The sequence below is a fragment of the Phaseolus vulgaris genome, chromosome 8 (genome assembly GCF_051622355.1).
Source record: "Phaseolus vulgaris cultivar YP4 chromosome 8, ASM5162235v1, whole genome shotgun sequence".
Classification (NCBI taxonomy): domain Eukaryota; kingdom Viridiplantae; phylum Streptophyta; class Magnoliopsida; order Fabales; family Fabaceae; genus Phaseolus; species Phaseolus vulgaris.
Genome location: NC_143505.1, coordinates 34,612,391 through 34,634,241, shown reverse-complemented (window position 1 = coordinate 34,634,241; position 21,851 = coordinate 34,612,391). Strand labels below are relative to the sequence as shown.

The window sequence follows — 21,851 nt, the reverse complement described above, 5'->3', positions numbered from 1 at the left end:
TTAATACAACTTTAAGTATTTAAATTTAACGATTTTTATTATAAAATATATTTACTAAATCTTTAATTATTAACGGCGATGAAAATAATTTAGACCACCGAATGTATATATCATACTTTTAAGAAAAAAAAAACTTTTTGTCACTATAAATTATGTAAAATTCATTTTTTGTCTTTTTAAATTTTTATTTTATTCTTAATCTTTCTAAATTTCAAATACATTACTTTCAATTTCATTAATGGAAAATATATATTTTAAAATATCTTTCGGAAGAAACAGTTGAAAAAAATGTAATAATTTTATAGTTAAATGTTTTTTTTAACAATCATTTCTTTTAAATTATTAAAATAATTTAACGTCAATGGATTTAAAAATAATCATATTAATTTTGTGGTAATTGTTTTCTTGATTGCATTTGCCACCTTCAAAAATATAAAATTGTATTAAATGAATGTTACAAGTGCTTTTTTTAGATGGATTTATAGAAGAGGAAGTGTTTGTAAATCAATCTTATTATTTTAGTGACTTTAAATAACATAATTACGTAATTATGTTTGTGTTAGATGCCTTTGTTAAACAAAGATTGATTCCAAAGAAGATAATATGTTATTTTATTTGTAGTTCTACAAATGAAATTTGTCTTTGAGTTATGACATCCGTGCCAATCTGAAACACTTGACCCGGGAAAATTGAAGGAACTAGATTTTTCGGAGACTTCTCGAAAGACAAAACTTGTACTTTGATATCTTTAAGATAACATTAATCTTAGGGACCCTGATACCTTAACACTACTGTGTGCAAAACATTTTCGTAATTTTAGAACTCATTTAATGGTATAATTGGTGTGAAAAAGATCTTGTGAAGAAGCAGATCTGCCTCATCGAAAATGCTACCACTTTTGTTCATTCTCTTTTCTCTTCCGTTCATGGCAGTGATCCTCTTGAACAACCAGAGAGCCAAAAACAAGCCATCAAGGCCTCGTCCACCAGGACCTAGAGGCCTTCCCATAATTGGTAATCTTCACCAACTTGACAGTTCAAAATTGAATTTCCAACTGGGGCAGCGCTCCAAGGTGTATGGTCCCCTTTTCTCCCTCAAAATGGGCTTCAAGCAAGCCATTGTTGTTTCCTCTCCAAAACTAGCCAAGGAGATCCTCAAAGACCATGATCTTGATGTCTGCACCAGGCCTCCCTCGCTTGGCCCTCTAAAACTCACGTACAATGGGCAAGAGATGATTTTCTCTCCCTACAACGACTACTGGAGAGAAATTAGAAAAATCTGTGTGGTTCATTTCTTCAGCTCCAAACGGATGTCCAGCTTTTCCAGTGTGAGAAAATCTGAAGTAAAAAAAATGATGGAGATTGTATCTGGGCATCATCGTTCTTCCAAAGTAACCAACTTGAGTGAGGTTTTAATGTCGGTCTCAAGCGGTATTATTTGTAGGGTTGCCTTTGGGAGAAAGTACGATGAAGAAGGATCTGAGAGAAGCAGGTTCCATGGGCTGCTAAATGACTCACAGGCTATGTTGATTTCTTTCTTTGTCTCCGATTACATTCCGTTCTTGGGGTGGATTGATAAACTCACCGGCTTGTTTGGCCGTCTTCAAAACACTTTCAAGGCCTTGGATGTGTTCTTCCAAGAAGTCATTGACGACCACCTAGATCCAAACAGGGTCGAACAAAATGAAGAGAAGGATATCGTTGATGTGTTGCTTGAGCTTAAGAAGCATGGTCGCTTGTCTATAAACCTCACCCATGATCAAATCAAAGCTATCATCTTGGTATGTGCTCATGCTTTTCCACTTTTAACTGCTAAATAGGAAGTAGTTGGTTTTTAACCATGCTCAAACTAAGAATTCACTCGAGCTGCTGCTTGTATACTTGATTGTGACAGGACATACTTGTAGCAGGAACTGACACAACTGCAGCCACCTCCGTGTGGGTGATGACTGGATTGATGAAGAACCCAAGAGCAATGGCTAAAGCTCAAGAAGAAATTAAAAATGTGTGTGGCAACAAGGAGTTTATAGAGGAAGAGGATGTTGAAAAGCTTGTATATCTGCAGGCAGTGATAAAAGAGACACTGAGGTTTTATCCACCAGCACCACTGGTGCCAAGAGAAGCCATTAGAGGTTTTAGAATAGATGGGTATGAAATAGAACCTAAGACAATAGTGTATGTGAACGGTTGGGCCATTCAGAGGGACCCTGAAGCTTGGAAAGACCCAGAAGAATATTTGCCAGAGAGGTTTTTGAAGAATGAGATAGATTTTAACGGACAAGATTTTAAGTTTATTCCGTTCGGTGCAGGGCGTAGAATTTGCCCTGGCATTTCACTGGGAATGGCATCAGTGGTGCTCATAATTGCAAATCTTCTTAATTCATTCCACTGGGAATTGCCCGCAGGGATGAAACCTGAACACATAGACACTGAGGGGCTGCCAGGACTTGCTCGACACAAGAAGAATCATCTTTTTGTTGTTGCTAAGAAACGTACTTGAATGTAATAACAAAAAACTCTTATTCTGCCTTTCTAAAATAAAATCATTTCTAATTCAATAAAATAATAAATAGGATATATGTAACATCTATACCTATATATAAAAAAGGGATTTCCTCTTTAATTATTTTTAATTTTTTTTTCATTTTATACTTATATTAATATTTAATTTTATTATTGTATTATGGTTATTGTGTTATTTTTTTATTTTTTCTACAATATTGATATACATAGCGGGCGGTTTTGAATTGAAAGAGAGGTGGAAGAATAGATATGAATTGAAAGAGAAGTGGAGAAGCGTTTATGAATTGAAAAAGTGGAGTTTATTTTCAAAATCAATTGCATAAATAAAAGGGAGTAACTATTCAAATTCTGAGAGAGAAAAGATATCAGAGAAAAATAACAAAGAAGATACGAAGGAAGTGTAGAAAAAAAAAAAGAATAAGGAACAAGAAGGCATTGGTCGCTTTTTATCCTTGCACCCTCATATCAGGTAGCTTCTCATTCCTTCCTTCTATGACTACAATTTTAATATTGTTTATATCGTGAGAGGTGAATTTGTTTGTTGTAACTAATTTGGTGTGCGGTCATTGTAGTTACTTGTTTTTCAATGTTTGAAAAGACCTTGATTGCAGCGAGTCGTGATGGAAGCCAAACTCACCAAATTGAGATGAAGATGTTTGGGCGAAAAAGTTGTTTGTAGAATCACTACAACATTTACAATGGAAATGGACATGTTACCAATATTATCGAGATTGGTCTTTGCATTTTATGATGTAAAGTAGATTCACTTTTACTTTTACATATTATTATTTTGTTAAAAATTTATATATTTTAAATATTCACTCAAATAAAGAAATACATGATGCACAATAACTATATATTATCATGCCATGTTGTTGTCTGGTGCTGTGGTTGGAGACATTTTTTTTTTTTTTTTTTTTTTATCTTAGTACATTGCATTTATCTTACTAAATTTTTGGCTTAAGGGGAATGTAAAGTACTTGCTTGGTGGCTTACGACCATTCATAGCATATCTCATTCTGGTTTGTGAAATTATGCAATTAAAGGTAAATGGTGAACAATGATGGAGTATCAAAGTTTCAATTCTATTATCTCTTCCAAGTCAAGGACTTTATACCAATACCAATTTTCTAAAATATTTCATTTTTATTTTAAGCAATGGTAGACAAACATAGAAAATTTTGTCCCTTCTTTCTATCTTTGTGTGAGATAGATTTAATGATGAATGATTCATTTGCAACTTAATTCCAATAGAAAATGAAAAATAAAATATTACTCGATAAGAGAAATTACTTTTATTATGTCATTAAAGAAATATCTTTGTAAACATTATTTTTTAAAATTTTCTTAACTGGTTAATTATGATTGATTATTTTTTAATATTTTATATTAAAAGATGAGAGACTAAATTAATGTTTTAAAGCATCAAGTTGTATAGGGACTAAACTCATGTTTTTTCTAAATCCTATTAATAACAGGAACCAACATATACTAATAATTAAAATAAAGACACTGGAACCAACCTATACTAATAATTAAAATAAAGACACTAATGGACTTTTTTTCTCTCATATATACTAATGTTTGAATCAGGAAAATATAGAATAAATAAATAGGTAAAACAAAAAAAAAATTGAATCACCACTTCATCTTAATTATTAGTGTCCATCCAATGTTTGGTGTGAAACTAAATTTTAAAATATTATTAATTTAATTAAATTTTATATTTAATTAAAATAAAAACTAATTTGAATAATCAGTTTTTATAATTTCATTTTATTTTATTTTCTTTTTAAATCGAACTGATTTTATTAACAGTTTTACATATTATTTAATTTGATTTGAATAAATTTTATTTTAATTAAAATAAAACTAACTTAAATAAATGATTTTTATATTTGATTTGATTTTTTTTTCAAATCAAACTGATTTATTAATAATTTTAAATTTTCAATATGATTTTTAACACAATTATTATAAAATTAGTGAAAACACAAGTGTGAGAGCGTTTGTGTATTTAATTTTTTTTTTCATAAATTTATATGTATCTATATTCTACAATATTTGATATTTGACAATATTTTTTAATCTACATTATTTGATAACACTCGGGTATCACATATTTAAATTTTTGTTTCTTTTGAGATGATATTTTACGAACAATAAAAAATTGTTTCATTTACTTTCAATATGTATATAGATATTTTATATGTATATACGTATATTTTAACAATTGACAGTGTTTTGTGTATTCTTGTACCGTTCCGTCCCTGGACATTGACCAAAGGTCAGAGTCAACGCATGGTGGGACCCCTTAAGGGACCCTAGGAAGAGAAGTCAACAAGTTGACCGCTCGAGTCATCGCCTCGCTGAGGCGTCGTCCAAGAGAGGCGTCGCCCAAGAGAGTCATCGCCGAGTGAAGACATTGCCAGAGAGGCTTCAAGCCTCGACCATACAGAGCAGTAGTGAGGAGAAGAGAAAGGTGGCTTCGAGGCCATGAGTTCTAGTACCAGTAGGGGGCAACTTGACTCGTGAAGTACCCACGCCACTGCTGGGAGACCCTGGGACAGATACGACCCATGAGAGGGCCATGACCAGGGAAGAACCACATGCATGGTACGAGAGCAAGGTAGATGCGCCCCCCCAAGGTGAGTGACTAGTGACTGGGACGCACGAGTTGACACCCAGAAAGTCAACCCACGTGCCAGAGAGTACCACGAAGGAAAGCTCACGCGATAGAATAACCCTAAGTTGGATTGCGGCATTGTGGGACCCTCTGCACAGAATAAACGGTCAAGTCAGAAGGCCACGTGGTAATGCACACGTGCCTATTAAAGGTTTCAGTGAAAGTTTTCTAAGGTATGCGCTAATTTAAGATTACGTATCAAATGTTTCAGGGGGCATTTTTATACGCTTTGAATGCGCTTTACTGCGCTTTAAATGCTGGATGTGTATAAAAAGGAACCTGGGGACATTTGAAAAGGGATCCGAGTTTTAACCTAATACACACAGATACACAGAGAAAACCCTAGTTGTCTTCGCGGCACACTCACAGTGAGCACAAGGCAATTAGGGCATCACAGTTCTAGTTACGCAGTTTCAGTCATTTAGTGCAGTTTTTGATGTTTCTCGCTAGCTGACTTGATCGTCGGAGTGCAAACGGCCGCGAGGGCGCCCATTTGTTCACTTCTTTTCAGGTACTCACAGATAGAGCAAAACGAAGGTGCCCTAGCCCGCGAGGACAAGCCACGTACGTAGACGATCCCGGTCAGCCGACCGGAATAATTCTTATTTGCTAATCTTAAAAAATAAAAACACAGACGATGTCAAATATTTAAAAATACAGATACATAAAGTGTAGTGTTGTCAAATATTTAAATATTTGATACTCATCGTTGTCAAATAATACAGATACACAAACATTATCAAATACTATAAAATACAAATACATTGTCAAATATTATAGAATACATATACACATAAGTTTATGAAAAAAATAAAAAAATATAAATACACATTCATCTATATTTTATTTAAATAAATATAAATATACATATAATAATAATAATAATAAAAATATAAAAATTGCGGATAGAGGCGCGATGTTCCTCTGGTTTTAATAGAGAATATTCTATTCCTGCCTTTTATGACTTTTCTTTGGACGGTGATATATTAGCACCGCTAACAACACACACCTAACATATTAATAAATTAATATTTTATTATTTTAATTTTAATTTTAATTTAAAATATCATTATATTATTATAAAGAGTTGTGAAGTGTTTCCTTTTCAGTATTTGTGGTGTAAAAAAAGTTTTCGCTTTTTTTTATATTTAAATAAGATGACAGAGAGGATTGAGAAAAAATAAAATAAAATAAAAGTAATTTAAAATCTTATACACCATCCTTATCATTGTTTTTGTAATTTATTTGATTTTATTATTAGATTATTTTGTTTTTTTTTTCTATCTTCTTTTATCTTGTTCGTACAGGTTTTTGAAAGGGGCAATTAAGAGAAAAAGTATGAATAAAAATAAAGTAATTTTCTTTATAAGTTAATTTAAGTTACGCTTAAATTAAACTTAAAATTTAAAGAAACTACTATTCAATTTATACATAAATTAACTTTAATTTATAGAAACAATTGTTTTATTTATTTTCATAAGATATGCATTGTTTTATTGTCTCTTCTTCTAGTTTTCTATGCTACAACAAATGTTTATCTAGTTTCTAATAATAAAACCAGAAATGCCAACTTTATTACAGTCCTAATAGGGATAAACTTCTTCTTGTAGCTTTTCAATAAAAAAGGTGTAATGTAGAACTATTATTATTATTGATTCGATCCAAGGGCTGGCCGAACCTCCCTTCTTCCATACACATCATCCACCTTCAAGATCACCATAACTCCTAGGAGGATCTTGTACATCTCAATCCATAGCTTTCGCACCATTTTTAACAACATCCAAGAAGAGCTCCATGAGAATGCCATCACAATCTAAGGTTTTATAACCTAGGAAAGTATAAGAAACTGAATCTTCTGTATAATAATAGTTTAAAAGTATCTTAACTATTGAAAACAAGCGTATTACTTAACTAAATGTTTGCAACTTGTTCTTTTCGCTATTAATTGATTGAAAACACTTATGATATATTTGAAAACCAATTTAATGTGTTAAAATTGTGTTTTCATATATTTTTTACAATCTAAGGTCTATTAATTGATTCAAACACTTATGATACCTTTGAAAAACCATTTCATGTGTTCAAATTGTATTTTGATATGTTTAATACTTCTTTTACAATCTAAGGTCTATTCATTGATTGAAACACTTATGATATCTTTGAAAAACAATTTCACGTGTTAAAATTGTGTTTTGATATGTTTAATACTTCTTTCATTTACAATCTAAGGTTTTATAACCTAGGAAGCTATAAGAAAGTGAAAGTGAATGTTCTGTATAATAATAGTTTAAAAGTATGTTAACTATTGAAAACAAGCGTATTACTTAACTAAATGTTTGCAACTTGTTCTTTTCGCTATTAATTGATTGAAAACACTTATGATATCTTTGAAAACCAATTTCATGTGTTAAAATTGTGTTTTGATATGTTTAATATTTCTTTTACAATCTTAGTCTATTAATTGATTGAAACACTTATGAATGAATATCTTTGAAAAACAATTTCATGTGTTAAAATTGTGTTTTCATATATTTTTTACAATCTAAGGTCTATTAATTGATTCAAACACTTATGATACCTTTGAAAAACCATTTCATGTGTTCAAATTGTATTTTGATATGTTTAATACTTCTTTTACAATCTAAGGTCTATTTTCATTGATTGAAACACTTATGATATCTTTGAAAAACAATTTCACGTGTTAAAATTGTGTTTTGATATGTTTAATACTTCTTTCATTTACAATCTAAGGTTTTATAACCTAGGAAACTATAAGAAAGTGAAAGTGAATGTTCTGTATAATAATAGTTTAAAAGTATCTTAACTATTGAAAACAAGCGTATTACTTAACTAAATGTTTGCAACTTGTTCTTTTCGCTATTAATTGATTGAAAACACTTATGATATCTTTGAAAACCAATTTCATGTGTTAAAATTGTGTTTTGATATGTTTAATATTTCTTTTACAATCTTAGTCTATGAATTGATTGAAACACTTATGAATGAATATCTTTGAAAAACAATTTAATGTGTTAAAATTGTGTTTTCATATATTTTTTACAATCTAAGGTCTATTAATTGATTCAAACACTTATGATACCTTTGAAAAACCATTTCATGTGTTCAAATTGTATTTTGATATGTTTAATACTTCTTTTACAATCTAAGGTCTATTCATTGATTGAAACACTTATGATATCTTTGAAAAACAATTTCACGTGTTAAAATTGTGTTTTGATATGTTTAATACTTCTTTCATTTACAATCTAAGGTTTTATAACCTAGGAAACTATAAGAAAGTGAAAGTGAATGTTCTGTATAATAATAGTTTAAAAGTATTGTACCGCCCTGGTGGTCGGGTGTGATGACGTGGCATCCTGCTACAGTGTAGGCGTGTTGAGAAGGCGCCAGGTTGGCAGAAGGGAAGGAAGTCGGGGGGCACGTATAGTCGCCAGTTGTTAAGTTGGCGTGTTCCGATTTCCAGATTACCAGAATAGGCGATCGCCAGGTTGAAGATGAAGTCGCCCGATGTAGATTCAGGCGACCTAGTCATTGGAGATCGCCAGAGAAAGCACATCGCCGAAGATGAAGGAGAAGCAGATCATGAAGGCGGCCGGCGAGACCACAGGGAAGGTGTATGAAGGCCCCTAACTCGCCAGTTCCAGTAGAGATCGCACTCCTAAGTTAGCTATGCACTGGGCAGTACCATGCATAAGTAACTTAGCCAAAATGAGAGTAGAAGCAGCGCCAAGTCAGGGAGCCTCCAGATGATGGCACGTGTACAGTTGGATGCGAGCCACTTGTTCGAGTCTGTAACTGCCAGGAGAGAGAAAGCCACCAGGTATATAAGAGTTCTTAACAAACTTTCTGAGGTACGCACGTTCAGTTTATACACTTTACGCTTGCGAGTGATAGAGCTGACTGTGAGAGAGGATTTGCACGGTTCTTGTTCTTAGTATTTGGTGATACCGTCACTGACTTGAGCGTTGGAGTGCGATCGGCCGCAGCGGCGCCGTGCTGTTTCTTTGCAGGTTCTTGAGGTAGGTCCCGAAGAGGAACGAAGGTGAGAAGCGGTGCACACGTCGATCCCTTGACGAGGCAGTTTCCAGCGTTCCGGTCAACGGGCAGGATCATCAGGCGCCCACCGTGGGGCCGTGTAAAACTCGCTCCCATCCACAGCGTGAGTTCTTGGAAGTTTTCGAAGTTTTCTGCGTGGTTGTGTGCTGGTGCAACCATCGTTCGCTGTTTGCTTGAGTTGCGTTCGGTGAATTTGCGTTTTGAACCGTTCGTTTGGCTTTTCGATCGGTGGAGTAAGGTTTTCTGCTGCTTACGCGTAATCTGTTTGGTGGAAGTTCGAGTTCTTTCGCTTGTTTGGTTGTTCGCGGGGAAGCGGTGGTTTCTGGCGAAGTTGTGGTTTTCTTTGAAGGCTTACGGTGTTCTTGAGTTTTCTTGCACAGTTTCGCACTGTTTTCTCCGATTGATCGCTGATTCGATCGAGGTTGAAGTATTGTTCGCTGCATTCCTGTGATTCGCTGAAGTTAATGAGAAAAATGAGAAGCAATCGTTCCAGTCCCGTGGCGCCTGTCGCTGCTGAAGGCGACGCCGCCATGACCATGGCGCAGATGGCAGAGATGATGCGCTCGTTGCAGGCAACTGTGGAAGCCTCGCGCGTAGAGCAGGCGAGGATACATGAGGACCTGGTCGCCTCTCGCGCCAGGAACGAGGAGCTCAGCAAGGTGACTGAGGAGCTGCGTCGAGCTCTTCAGGAGCAGCAGGGACGTTCTTCTGCTGAAGAGGTGGCGCCGTCGACGCCACCTCGTGTTTTCCCAATGCCTTTTGTTCAGGCGATTACCGACACGCCTATTCCCACGAGCGTGGTTCCGGTTAAGGCTGTCTTTACCGGCGTGGAGGATCCAGAAGCTCATCTGACCACGTTCCACACGCAGATGATGCTGTCGGGAGGGTCAGACGCCGTCTACTGCAAGATGTTCGTGAGTATGCTCCAGGGAACGGCGATGGAGTGGTTTGTGAGCCTGCCTAACGGCCACATAACCAATTTTCAACAGTTCTCGAAAATCTTTGTCGAGCAGTACATTGTGAATAAGGCACCGCCCAGGGTGTCTTATGATCTGTTTGATATAAGGCAGTACCATGGGGAGTCCCTCAGAGACTACCTCAATCGCTTTGGAGCGCAGATGGTCAGATCGCCGGCCAAGGATGAAGAAATGCTGGTCTATGCCTTCAAGAAGGGCGTGCAGCCAGGGCCATTCTGCGAGGCCTTGATCAGGGCTCATCCAGCGACGTTTGCTGAAGTCAGGCGACTTGCGGTGGCCCACATCGCCGACGAGAGCGAAGTCGCCGAGAAGAGAGGCAGCGTGGCTCCCGCCAGGCCACGCGCCCAGACCAGGATCCAGCCGCAGAGGGTGCTGGAAACGGCGGCGGCGGCCAGAAAAGACCAGAGGACTCGCCATCCTTACGACAGGAGAAACAAGGGAAGAAGCCAAGCGCGCCAGCAACCAGCACGCCGGGAATACAATCGCCCGCCTAAGCACAAATTTGTCATGGGACTAGCGGACCTGATCGCCATCCCTAACATATCTGCTAGGTTGAAGGCGCCTAAGAAGGTGGGTTTTGGCCACGCCTTGGACTCGTGTTTGTCTTTGGGATATCAGCTCGACGATCTGGTTAAGAGCGGGTTCCTAAATGACTATCTGCTGGATAGGAGGACGGGGGGAGCGTCGAGTTCCCAGCCAGCAGGTGGAGAAGCCCAGCAACACGAGATGCCTATCCACGGGGAGATCCACACCATTGCAGGGGGTTTTTCAGGTGGTGGATGCACCGCATCGCAGAGGAAAAAGTATGCGCGATCGGTGATGACAGTGGACATGTTTGAAGATCACTCGCCGGAAGTGGACATTACGTTCACAAAGCAGGATCTTCGGGACGTTGTGCCTCATGACAACGATCCCATAGTTATTTCGTTGGTTACAGCAGGGAGGAAGGTCCATAGAGTTCTGGTGGACCAAGGAAGCTCGGCAGACGTGATGTTCTGGCCGACTTTCACGCAGCTGGAATTGCCCCTTGACCAGCTAAGGCCCTATGGAGGGTGCTTATATGGGTTCGCTGGTGACCAGGTGGAGGTCAGGGGGTACATTGAGCTGAGAACCACGTTTACAGATGAGGCTGGGTCGAGGACGGAGAAAATCAAGTACCTCGTCGTAAACGCCCCTTCAGCATATAACATCCTGTTGGGAAGGCCCACTCTTAACAGGATAGGCGCCATTCCGTCGACTCGGCACATGAAGGTGAAGTTGCCGTCCATGGAAGGGGTGGTGATCACGATCAAGTCTGATCAGAAAGAAGCGAAAAGGTGCTATGAGAATAGCCTGAAAAACAAAAGATCAGTGAGTTATGTAACAACCACCCCACCTCCCGGTGTGAAGCCCAGACCGCCGGTAACAGAGGAGGCCGCCGGAAGGGATGTAGAGATGGTAGACGCTGAGCTAGGGGAGAGGAATGCTGGCCTGGAGGAGGAAGAGGCGCGAAATCGCCCCGAGGAAGCAAGGGAACAGGGAATCGCCAGGGCGGTGATCGCCAGAGAATCCAGGCCTAAACCTGTCGAGCAGTGGCTCGAAAAGGAGATCGGAGGGAAAGTCTTCAAGCTGGGAAGATCTCTGGAGGTCGATCTTCAGGACCAGATCGCCAAGGTGATTGAGCGGCATCTGGACGCATTTGCTTGGTCCGCTTCGGACATGCCCGGGATTGATCCCGACTTCTTGTGCCATCATCTGGCGATGGACAACATGGTGAGACCGGTGCGACAAAGGAGAAGAAAATTCAACGAGGAGAGGAGGCAGGCGATTAGGGACGAGACACAGAAACTCCTCGCCGCAGGCCACATCAGGGAAGTCCAGTACCCTGAATGGTTGGCAAATGTCGTACTGGTGAAGAAGAGTAACTGGAAATGGCGCATGTGCGTCGATTTCACCGATCTGAACAAAGCTTGCCCAAAGGATTCGTATCCTTTACCAAGCATTGATGCCCTGGTTGATAGTGCTGCAGGGTGCAAGCTGCTGAGTTTCCTGGATGCCTTCTCGGGATATAATCAGATCAAGATGCATCCCATGGATGAAGAGAAAACAGCCTTCATGACGGAGAGATCGTGCTACTGCTATAAGGTGATGCCGTTTGGGCTGAAGAACGCGGGGGCCACGTACCAGAGGCTGATGGATCGAGTACTTGCACCAATGCTGGGGAGGAACGTGCAACCCTACGTCGATGACATGGTCGTGACCTTGCAGGAGAAAAGCAAGCACGTTGCAGACTTGGAAGAATTGTTCACGACGATCGCCAAGTTCAAGTTAAAGCTCAATCCGGAGAAATGCATTTTCGGCATGGAGGCTGGAAAGTTTTTGGGTTTCCTCTTGACTGAAAGAGGAATAGAAGCCAACCCAGACAAGTGTGCCGCCATCTTGGCAATGAGGAGCCCGGCTACAGTGAAAGAAGTCCAGCAGCTAACTGGTCGGATGGCAGCCCTATCTCGCTTTGTGTCAGCTAGCGGAGAAAAGGGGCATCCCTATTTTCAATGTCTGCGGCGCAATAATAAGTTTGTTTGGACGAAAGAGTGCGAGGAAGCTTTCGTCAAACTGAAGGAGTATCTGGCGAGCCCGCCGGTTCTGTGCAAACCGCTGGCGGGGGTCCCTCTCAGGTTGTATTTTGCTGTGACTGAGAGAGCGGTGAGTGCGGTGCTCGCCCAGGATCAAGATCAGGCTCAGAAGCCTATTTATTTTGTGAGCAAGGTGTTGCAGGGCCCAGAAACGAGATATCAGGCCCTGGAGAAGGCTGCACTGGCTGTGGTGTTTTTGGCGAGGAGGTTGCGCCACTACTTCCACAGTTTCACAATACTGGTGATGACTGACCTACCCATCCAGAAGGTCTTGAAGAAACCCGACGTTGCGGGAAGGATGGTGAAGTGGGCGGTAGAGTTGTCAGAGTTTGATATTAAGTACGAGCCCCGAGGCCCGATCAAGGGGCAAATCTTTGCAGATTTTGTGGTTGAGCTCTCATCAGAGGCGACGCGGGTTGAAGGAGACGGCTTCCGTTGGGTACTTTCGGTGGATGGATCGTCGAACCAGCAGGGCAGCGGTGCTGGAATCATATTGGAAGGACCCAACGGCGTGCTGATCGAACAATCGTTGAGATTTTCCTTCAAAGCCAGCAACAATCAAGCAGAGTATGAGGCGCTGATTGCCGGGATTTTACTGGCCAAGGAGATGGGAGCTAGGGTGCTGATGGCTAAGAGTGACTCGCTGCTAGTCACGGGGCAAGTAACAGGCGAGTTCCAGGCTAAAGATCCACAAATGGCGGCTTACTTGGCGTATGTGCTGGAATTGAAGAGTTCCTTTGCCTCCTTTGAAGTAGTACATGTGCCCAGAGAGCAGAATGCCCGAGCTGACTTGCTTGCTAAGCTCGCCAGCTCAGGCAAGGAGGGTAGGCAGAGGACGGTGATTCAAGAAACTCTGAAGACGCCAAGGGCATTTGTAGCAGATCACCTGGTCCTTCAAATAAGCAAGTCGACGGAGAGAGCAGCGAGAAGCCATAAGTCCTTGACGCAAGAAACTCTGAGATCGCCGAGAATTAGGGCATGTCGAGGAGAGAAGGTGGACGTGATGCAGGTTTGCACCACCCATGAGCCAGACACTTGGATAACACAGTACAAGCGATGCCTGGCAGATGGTCTCCTCCCGCTTGACCCGACCGAAGCTAGGAAGGTAAAGAAAAATTCCAGCAAGTATACGTTGATTGATGGCGATCTGTACAGGTTTGGGTTCACTCACCCGCTCCTGGAATGTATACACGGCGAGAAGTGCACGAGGATCATGGCAGAGCTCCACGAGGGTATATGCGGAAGCCACGTCAGGGGTCGAGCTCTGGCCGCGAGGACCCTCCGTGCAGGCTACTACTGGCCATCCATGAGAGAAGATTGCAAGAAATACGCCCAATGTTGTAAACAATGCCAGCAGCACGCCGATTGGCATAAGGCACCTCCCGAGGAGTTGAAGTCGATCTATAGCCCTTGGCCGTTTCATACTTGGGGAATCGACATCCTGGGACCTTTCCCGCTGGTGATCAGGCAGATGAAGTACTTGGTGGTGGCGATTGAGTATTTCACCAAGTGGATTGAAGCAGAACCAGTGGCCCAAATCACCGCACACAAGATCGAAGGTTTTGTATGGAAGAACATCGTGTGCCGGTTTGGAGTGCCTAAACGCCTGGTGTCAGATAATGGGACGCAGTTTGCAAGCCACCTGTTGAAGAAGCTTTGCGAAGGGGTGGGAATTCAACAAGTGTTTGCATCCGTCGAGCACCCTCAGACAAATGGCCAGGTGGAGTCAGCTAATCGGGTGTTGTTGAGAGGTTTGAAGAGAAGGCTTGAGAAAGCCAAGGGAAGTTGGGCTGAGGAGGTGCCCCGTATAGTCTGGGCGTACCACACCACTGAGCAGTCAGGAACCCATGAGACCCCGTTCAGCTTGGTCTATGGGTGTGATGCCATGATTCCAGTAGAGATCCAGGAGAGCTCGCCGAGATTCCAGAACTTCGTGGAGGAAGACTCGAACGAAGAGAGAAGGCTAAACCTGGATCTACTAGATGAAGTCAGGGAAGAGGCGAGGTTGAAGGCTGAAGCCGTGAAGAGAAGGGTCGAACGAAGATACAACTCAAAGGTGATGCCAAGGAAGTTTAGAGGAGGCGACTTGGTGATGAGGAAGGCTCACCAGTACGAGATGGAGAATAAACTGTCACCCAAGTGGACTGGACCGTTCAGAATAACCGAGGCGCTCGGGAACGGAGCCTACTGCTTAGAGACGCTGGAAGGAGGGGCGATTCCTCGCACCTGGAATGCCACACACCTGAAGTTGTACTATAGTTAAGAGCTTTGTAAGTAAAGACAAACACAAAGGTTATATTACAATGTCTCTGTTAAAACAGTTTTAAGGGGGCACTCTTTTTTCCCTAAGGAGGGTTTTTAATGAGGCCACCCAATAAAAGAAGAGTTTTCGAAGTATAAGGCGTTTTCTGGTTGCATGTTTGTTGTTCTCCAAAAGTTTGAAGAAGGACCTTGTCACTTGTAAGTGATTTAAGGCGAGAAAAGATATATCGCATGCTTTCAGTTAAAGTTTTTAAAGTCCTCATCGTCTTTCGGCGATCGGAGGCATCAGTTAAAGTTTTAAAGTCCTCATCGTTTTTCGGCGATTAGAGGCACCAGTTAAAGTTCTAAAGTCCTCGTCGTCTTTCGGCGATCGGAGGCACCAGATGAAAGACCTCGACGCCCTCGCGCGTTTTGAGGCAAGTTAAAGACCTCCTCGCCGTCGAGCGAGTGCAGGCGAGAAAGAGAAAGGTCCTCAGTGCATCCAGGGGGGAGGAGATGTACACCCTGGGCAAGTTGAGGAACCAGATAAAGTCCTTCTCGCCGTTGAGCGAGCTAAGGCCAGTTAAAGACCTCCTCGCCGTCGAGCGAGTGCAGGCGAGAAAGAGAAAAGTCCTCAGTGCATCCAGGGGGGAGGAGATGTACATCCTGGGCAAGTTGAGGCACCAGATAAAGACCTTCTCGCCGATGAGCGAGTTCAGGCGAGTTAAAGACCTTCTCGCTCACATGCGAGCTTAGGCAAGATAAAATCCTTCTCGTCTCGAACGAGTTCAGGTATGGCGCTGAGGGTGGAAGAAGTTTGGAAGGTGGCTAAGGTAGGTTCGAAGAGAACACCTAGTCAGCCGGTCTTTGTTCTGAAGTCCAGGAGGGTAGAGAGAGATCCCTAAAGGCGTCTCTGCCCCCATGCAAAGAAACGATTGCCAAAGCATGAGGCTAGGAAAGCTAACGTTACCAAGAGTTCTTGGCGATCGGGAAAAGTTCAAACAGCGGCGAGCAGGTCGAGTGGGACGGTGTTTGAACCCATAACTGAGTTACAATTCGTTGCTTGAAAGGTATTCTTACAATAAGGTTAGTTGCCTTAAGAGTACAAGTTGTTTAAAGTGATTTTTGCTTAAGTTTGAAGCGGTTCGAAGCGGTTAAGTCAAAAGTCATATTTGCAAAATCGTTAAGTTAAGTCCGACAAAGTTAAACATGCAAAGAAGGTTAAAGCGCTTAAAGAAGTCAGGAGAGGGAATATCCAAACTTTGTCATTGAGATAAGTATTTGTTAGAAGCACATATGCACGAGTTTATTACAAGGTACATACAAGGGAAATCATAAAAGTAGCAGATGAAGTGGAGTTGATTAGTCTTCAGCAGGAACGACCTTTCCATCTACTACTTCGTTGTTCAGCGACACCAGGTTGAGATCCAGATCGGGGAATAGGCAAGCGAATTGTTCCCGAGCAGCTTCGAATCCAGCAGCCAGAATCTGAGCAGAGTTTAGCTTGAGTTCCTCGATTTACCCCTGAAGTTCCTCAATCCGCTTCTTGAGGTCTTCGGTTTGCTCTTTCAGCTCTTTGTTCTGCTGTTCCAGCTCTTCAACCTGTTTTTTAAGTTGTTCGTTGGTCTCTTGAGCCTGGAGAAGGTCTTCAGTAACCTTCTTGGATTCCGATTGTGCTTGGGCCAACTCAGCAGCCATCTTTCCCTTCTCTTTGTTGGCCTCGACGAGATCAGCCATGGCGTCGTCCCTCGCCTTTTCTACTTGCCCAAGTAGTTTCTCTCGGTCGATCGACCTCTGCTCCAGTTTTTGCACCTTAGCGGCGTCAGCTTTCATAAGAGCCTCCAGGTCGATCGCCTTGGCGCGAAGAGGCACGATTTTGCTTTCCAGCTCGACCTTCTCTTGGGCAAGATCGTGAACTTTGCGGCGAAGGTCAGTAGCCTCCTTGCGCGCCAGCCTGAGCTCGGTATTCATTGCATCCTCCACCCGGGAGTGTTCGATTTCTAAGAGCGTCAGGCTGAAGGACAACTTCTCCACCTCGATCTTCATGGTGCTGTTCTCGGTTTTGAGGTTGAAGAGGTCGTCTTAGAGCCTCCTGGTTGAGCCTTCCACAGCCCTGGTTATGATCGCTGGGATATCCTCTGCTATCGTTTTCAGTTTGGCAGTCAGAGGTTCCCACATCCTTGTGACCTCAAGGGGAAGGTTTTCTGCTTGGAGAGGCGCCAGGTGGGCCTGTTGTGGGTTCTCGTCGCCACCTTCCTTAGCAGGATCTTCAGTGTTTGCTTCCTGGCGTGGCGACGGGATCGGGGATTCGGTGATTAGAATCGGAGAGGTATGAGCAACCTCATCCCCGATTGGAACATCTCCTGCAGCGGAGGCGTTTGAAGGGGGACCCCCTCCGGCTGACACATATGGTGTAGAGGCGCTCGGGGGGTCCTCCAGGAAATTTGGCTCTTGGGCCTCAGCTGCAGGTGGCGTAGTGGCCAGTGGAACCGCTTGGACTGGTGAAGAAGGAGCCTGTGGTGTTGGCGAGGGTGGAGGAGGAGCAGGCGTTGATGGTGGTGTTGAGGATGGAAGAGGGGGTGGAGCAGGTGGTGAAGAAGGTGCCACCCTCTTCCTCTTCGTAACAAGGCCATCCTCGGTGACCTCGTCATCCTCTTCTTCCTCCTCATGGGTGACTTGATGGGCTTTCCTTTTAGGTCTCTTAAGGACCAATTTTTTGCGTTGAGCGGGCTCCTTGGGTGGTGATCGCCCTTGGACAATGGCGGCCTCCACCACCGAGTTGGGCACCGTTTGGGAACCGGTTGCCAACCCGTGGTTTCGGGCGAGCGACTTTAGTTCGGCGAGCATGTTCCTGGGCAACATGTTGTCTGCAGGGGACGGAGATGCATGGGTTAACTCATGGAAAACAGATAAGTGCATAATGAAATAAACAGCAAAGCAGATGATATGTGCAGAAAAAGTAAAGCCAAAGTCTTGCGCATAACGCACAAGACGCCCAGAAACAGCTAAACAGAAGCAGTATTAAAGCAATAGTTCAAATGACCTAACCTATTTGAAATTCTAGCTGATCTTCGTAGAATTCAAAGCTGATCAGGGAGGTGGTGAGGAAAGTTATATTGGCGTCCGCCACCTTCTTCCAGAAGAGACAAAGGTCTCTGTCCAATGCTCCCATGCTATCAGGACTTCTGGGCCTCCTGAAGCAGCTCTTGGACTCCTTTTTCCCCTTGTCCACCCAGTACAAGGGGAAGCCATCAAGAAGGGAGGTGTCCTTGTCGTTTGCACGTACTTGGACGAATTTCCCCTTCCAGTCTTTGTACGATTGCTGGAAGATGGTAAAGATGGATCTCCCAGCAATGGCATTCAAGCTGACCCACAGGCGGTCTCCTGGGTGCTTGGCTTCGAAAAGGAACAAAAACACGTCCACCGACGCGGGCAACCCCAGGTGGGCGCACGTTACTTGAAAAGCTCGAACAAACGCCCAGCTGTTGGGGTGGAGCTGGGCGGCCGCAATGTTGAGCTCGGTAAGAAGTTCCCTCTCGAATCGGGTGAGAGGGAACCTGAGCTTGACCTTCTTGAACAGAGTCGTATAGACAAAGCAGAAGGGCCCGTCGGCGCTTACTTTGTCATCAGCACACACGGGCAGGTCGGCAGGGCAAGGCAGCACCATCATCTTTTCGTCGTGCTCCTTGTGAAACGACTGGTAGATCTCGTCCCCCTTAGTCAGCCGCAAGACTGCTCCCGCAGTATTCACGGAGGATGTCTCCTTCAGAAGGGTTGAGTTAGCCCAGGGGTATAAAGTTTTGAAGTCTGGCAGAGGGACGGGGGCTCCTCCAGCGTTAGATGGAGTCGCCTGGGCCAGGACAGGTTGGGAAGACGCAGGCCTCTCAGCCTGCGAAGACGAAGCGCCACGAACTTGTGTTGAGTCGTGTGCTTGTGAAGGAAGGTTTCGTGCTGAAGGAGGAGGGTTCGGGGTAATCTTTGTGCGAGTCATGATGGCAGCTGCAAAGGAAGAAGAAAGGAAAAATGATCAGGGGGTTACAGAGGCTGACTCGATCATAGAAGGAAGGTGAAAGACGAACGAATGTAGGTTCGTTGCGACGATTGGCAAAGTCCTAAGTTACGCGGAAGGAGAAATGGGAAAACAACCCACAGCGTATGCACCAAGCAGTTACAGGATGATGCAAATCGGTGAAAATGCAAGGAAAACCAGCAGATTAAGGAAAGTGGTTACCTTTCGATGATCAGGAAGACGATGGAGGAAGATGATGATCTAGAGCGTTGAAGAGCGTTGAGAGTTTTCGCAGAAGGAAGTTAGAGCGTTTGCAAGCACGAAGAGAGTGATGGAACAGTGGAGCGAAATGGGTTTAAGGGTTTTCGAAATGGTTTTAGGAAGCGCAAACTGCAAGTGAAGAGAGCCGTTGCTGAAGCCACGCGTCAAACGATGAGTGAGGGGTTTGGTGGGGCGTCAGAGCAGCAGAAGGTACAACCGCTTGGAATTCCGCATCAGGGCCACGTAGATCGGTGTTAACGAAGGCTCTTTCAGTCTTTTCGCTAGACAAGTCTTCGCTTAAGACTGGGGGGCTTGTGTACCGCCCTGGTGGTTGGGTGTGATGACGTGGCATCCTGCTACAGTGTAGGCGTGTTGAGAAGGCGCCAGGTTGGCAGAAGGGAAGGAAGTCGGGGGGCACGTATAGTCGCCAGTTGTTAAGTTGGCGTGTTCCGATTTCCAGATTACCAGAATAGGCGATCGCCAGGTTGAAGATGAAGTCGCCCGATGTAGATTCAGGCGACCTAGTCATTGGAGATCGCCAGAGAAAGCACATCGCTGAAGATGAAGGAGAAGCAGATCATGAAGGCGGCCGGCGAGACCACAGGGAAGGTGTATGAAGGCCCCTAACTCGCCAGTTCCAGTAGAGATCGCACTCCTAAGTTAGCTATGCACTGGGCAGTACCATGCATAAGTAACTTAGCCAAAATGAGAGTAGAAGCAGCGCCAAGTCAGGGAGCCTCCAGATGATGGCACGTGTACAGTTGGATGCGAGCCACGTGTCCGAGTCTGTAACTGCCAGGAGAGAGAAAGCCACCAGGTATATAAGAGTTCTTAACAAACTTTCTGAGGTATGCACGTTCAGTTTATACACTTTACGCTTGCGAGTGATAGAGCTGACTGTGAGAGAGGATTTGCACGGTTCTTGTTCTTAGTATTTGGTGATACCGTCACTGACTTGAGCGTTGGAGTGCGATCGGCCGCAGCGGCGCCGTGCTGTTTCTTTGCAGGTTCTTGAGGTAGATCCCGAAGAGGAACGGAGGTGAGAAGCGGTGCGCACGTCGATCCCTTGACGAGGCAGTTTCCAGCGTTCCGGTCAACGGGCAGGATCAAGTATCTTAACTATTGAAAACAAGCGTATTACTTAACTAAATGTTTGCAACTTGTTCTTTTCGCTATTAATTGATTGAAAACACTTATGATATCTTTGAAAACCATTTTCATGTGTTAAAATTGTGTTTTGATATGTTTAATATTTCTTTTACAATCTTAGTTTATTAATTGATTGAAACACTTATGAATGAATATCTTTGAAAAACAATTTCATGTGTTAAAATTGTGTTTTCATATATTTTTTACAATCTAAGGTCTATTAATTGATTCAAACACTTATGATACCTTTGAAAAACCATTTCATGTGTTCAAATTGTATTTTGATATGTTTAATACTTCTTTTACAATCTAAGGTCTATTCATTGATTGAAACACTTATGATATCTTTGAAAAACAATTTCACGTGTTAAAATTGTGTTTTGATATGTTTAATACTTCTTTCATTTACAATCTAAGGTTTTATAACCTAGGAAACTATAAGAAAGTGAAAGTGAATGTTCTGTATAATAATAGTTTAAAAGTATGTTAACTATTGAAAACAAGCGTATTACTTAACTAAATGTTTGCAACTTGTTCTTTTCGCTATTAATTGATTGAAAACACTTATGATATCTTTGAAAACCAATTTCGTGTGTTAAAATTGTGTTTTGATATGTTTAATATTTCTTTTACAATCTTAGTCTATGAATTGATTGAAACACTTATGAATGAATATCTTTGAAAAACAATTTAATGTGTTAAAATTGTGTTTTCATATATTTTTTACAATCTAAGGTCTATTAATTGATTCAAACACTTATGATACCTTTGAAAAACCATTTCATGTGTTCAAATTGTATTTTGATGTGTTTAATACTTCTTTTACAATCTAAGGTCTATTCATTGATTGAAAGACTTATGATATCTTTGAAAAACAATTTCACGTGTTAAAATTGTGTTTTGATATGTTTAATACTTCTTTCATTTACAATCTAAGGTTTTATAACCTAGGAAGCTATAAGAAAGTGAAAGTGAATGTTCTGTATAATAATAGTTTAAAAGTACGTTAACTATTGAAAACAAGCGTATTACTTAACTAAATGTTTGCAACTTGTTCTTTTCGCTATTAATTGATTGAAAACACTTATGATATCTTTGAAAACCAATTTCATGTGTTAAAATTGTGTTTTGATATGTTTAATATTTCTTTTACAATCTTAGTCTATTAATTGATTGAAACACTTATGAATGAATATCTTTGAAAAACAATTTCATGTGTTAAAATTGTGTTTTCATATATTTTTTACAATCTAAGTTCTATTAATTGATTCAAATACTTATGATTCCTTTGAAAAACCATTTCATGTGTTCAAATTG

At 42.0% G+C, this 21,851-nt stretch overlaps 1 protein-coding gene across 1 annotated transcript; it reads left to right on the top strand.

Annotated features, from left to right (window-relative positions):
• The first annotated feature begins 649 nt into the window (after positions 1 to 649).
• LOC137825929 (6,7,8-trihydroxycoumarin synthase) lies at positions 650 to 2,622 on the top strand. Its single transcript, XM_068631742.2, has 2 exons — positions 650 to 1,780; positions 1,894 to 2,622. Exons 1-2 carry the CDS (start codon positions 887 to 889, stop codon positions 2,497 to 2,499), a joined length of 1,500 nt encoding a protein of 499 aa, XP_068487843.1. The 5' UTR covers positions 650 to 886; the 3' UTR covers positions 2,500 to 2,622.
• The last annotated feature ends 19,229 nt before the right edge of the window (positions 2,623 to 21,851 follow it).

Coding starts and splice junctions, on each gene's coding strand:
- LOC137825929 (XM_068631742.2), top strand. CDS start 887: ATGCTACCACTTTTGTTCATTCTCTTTTCTCTTCCGTTCATGGCAGTG. Junction 1,781..1,893: donor AAATCAAAGCTATCATCTTG/GTATGTGCTCAT, acceptor TGATTGTGACAG/GACATACTTGTAGCAGGAAC.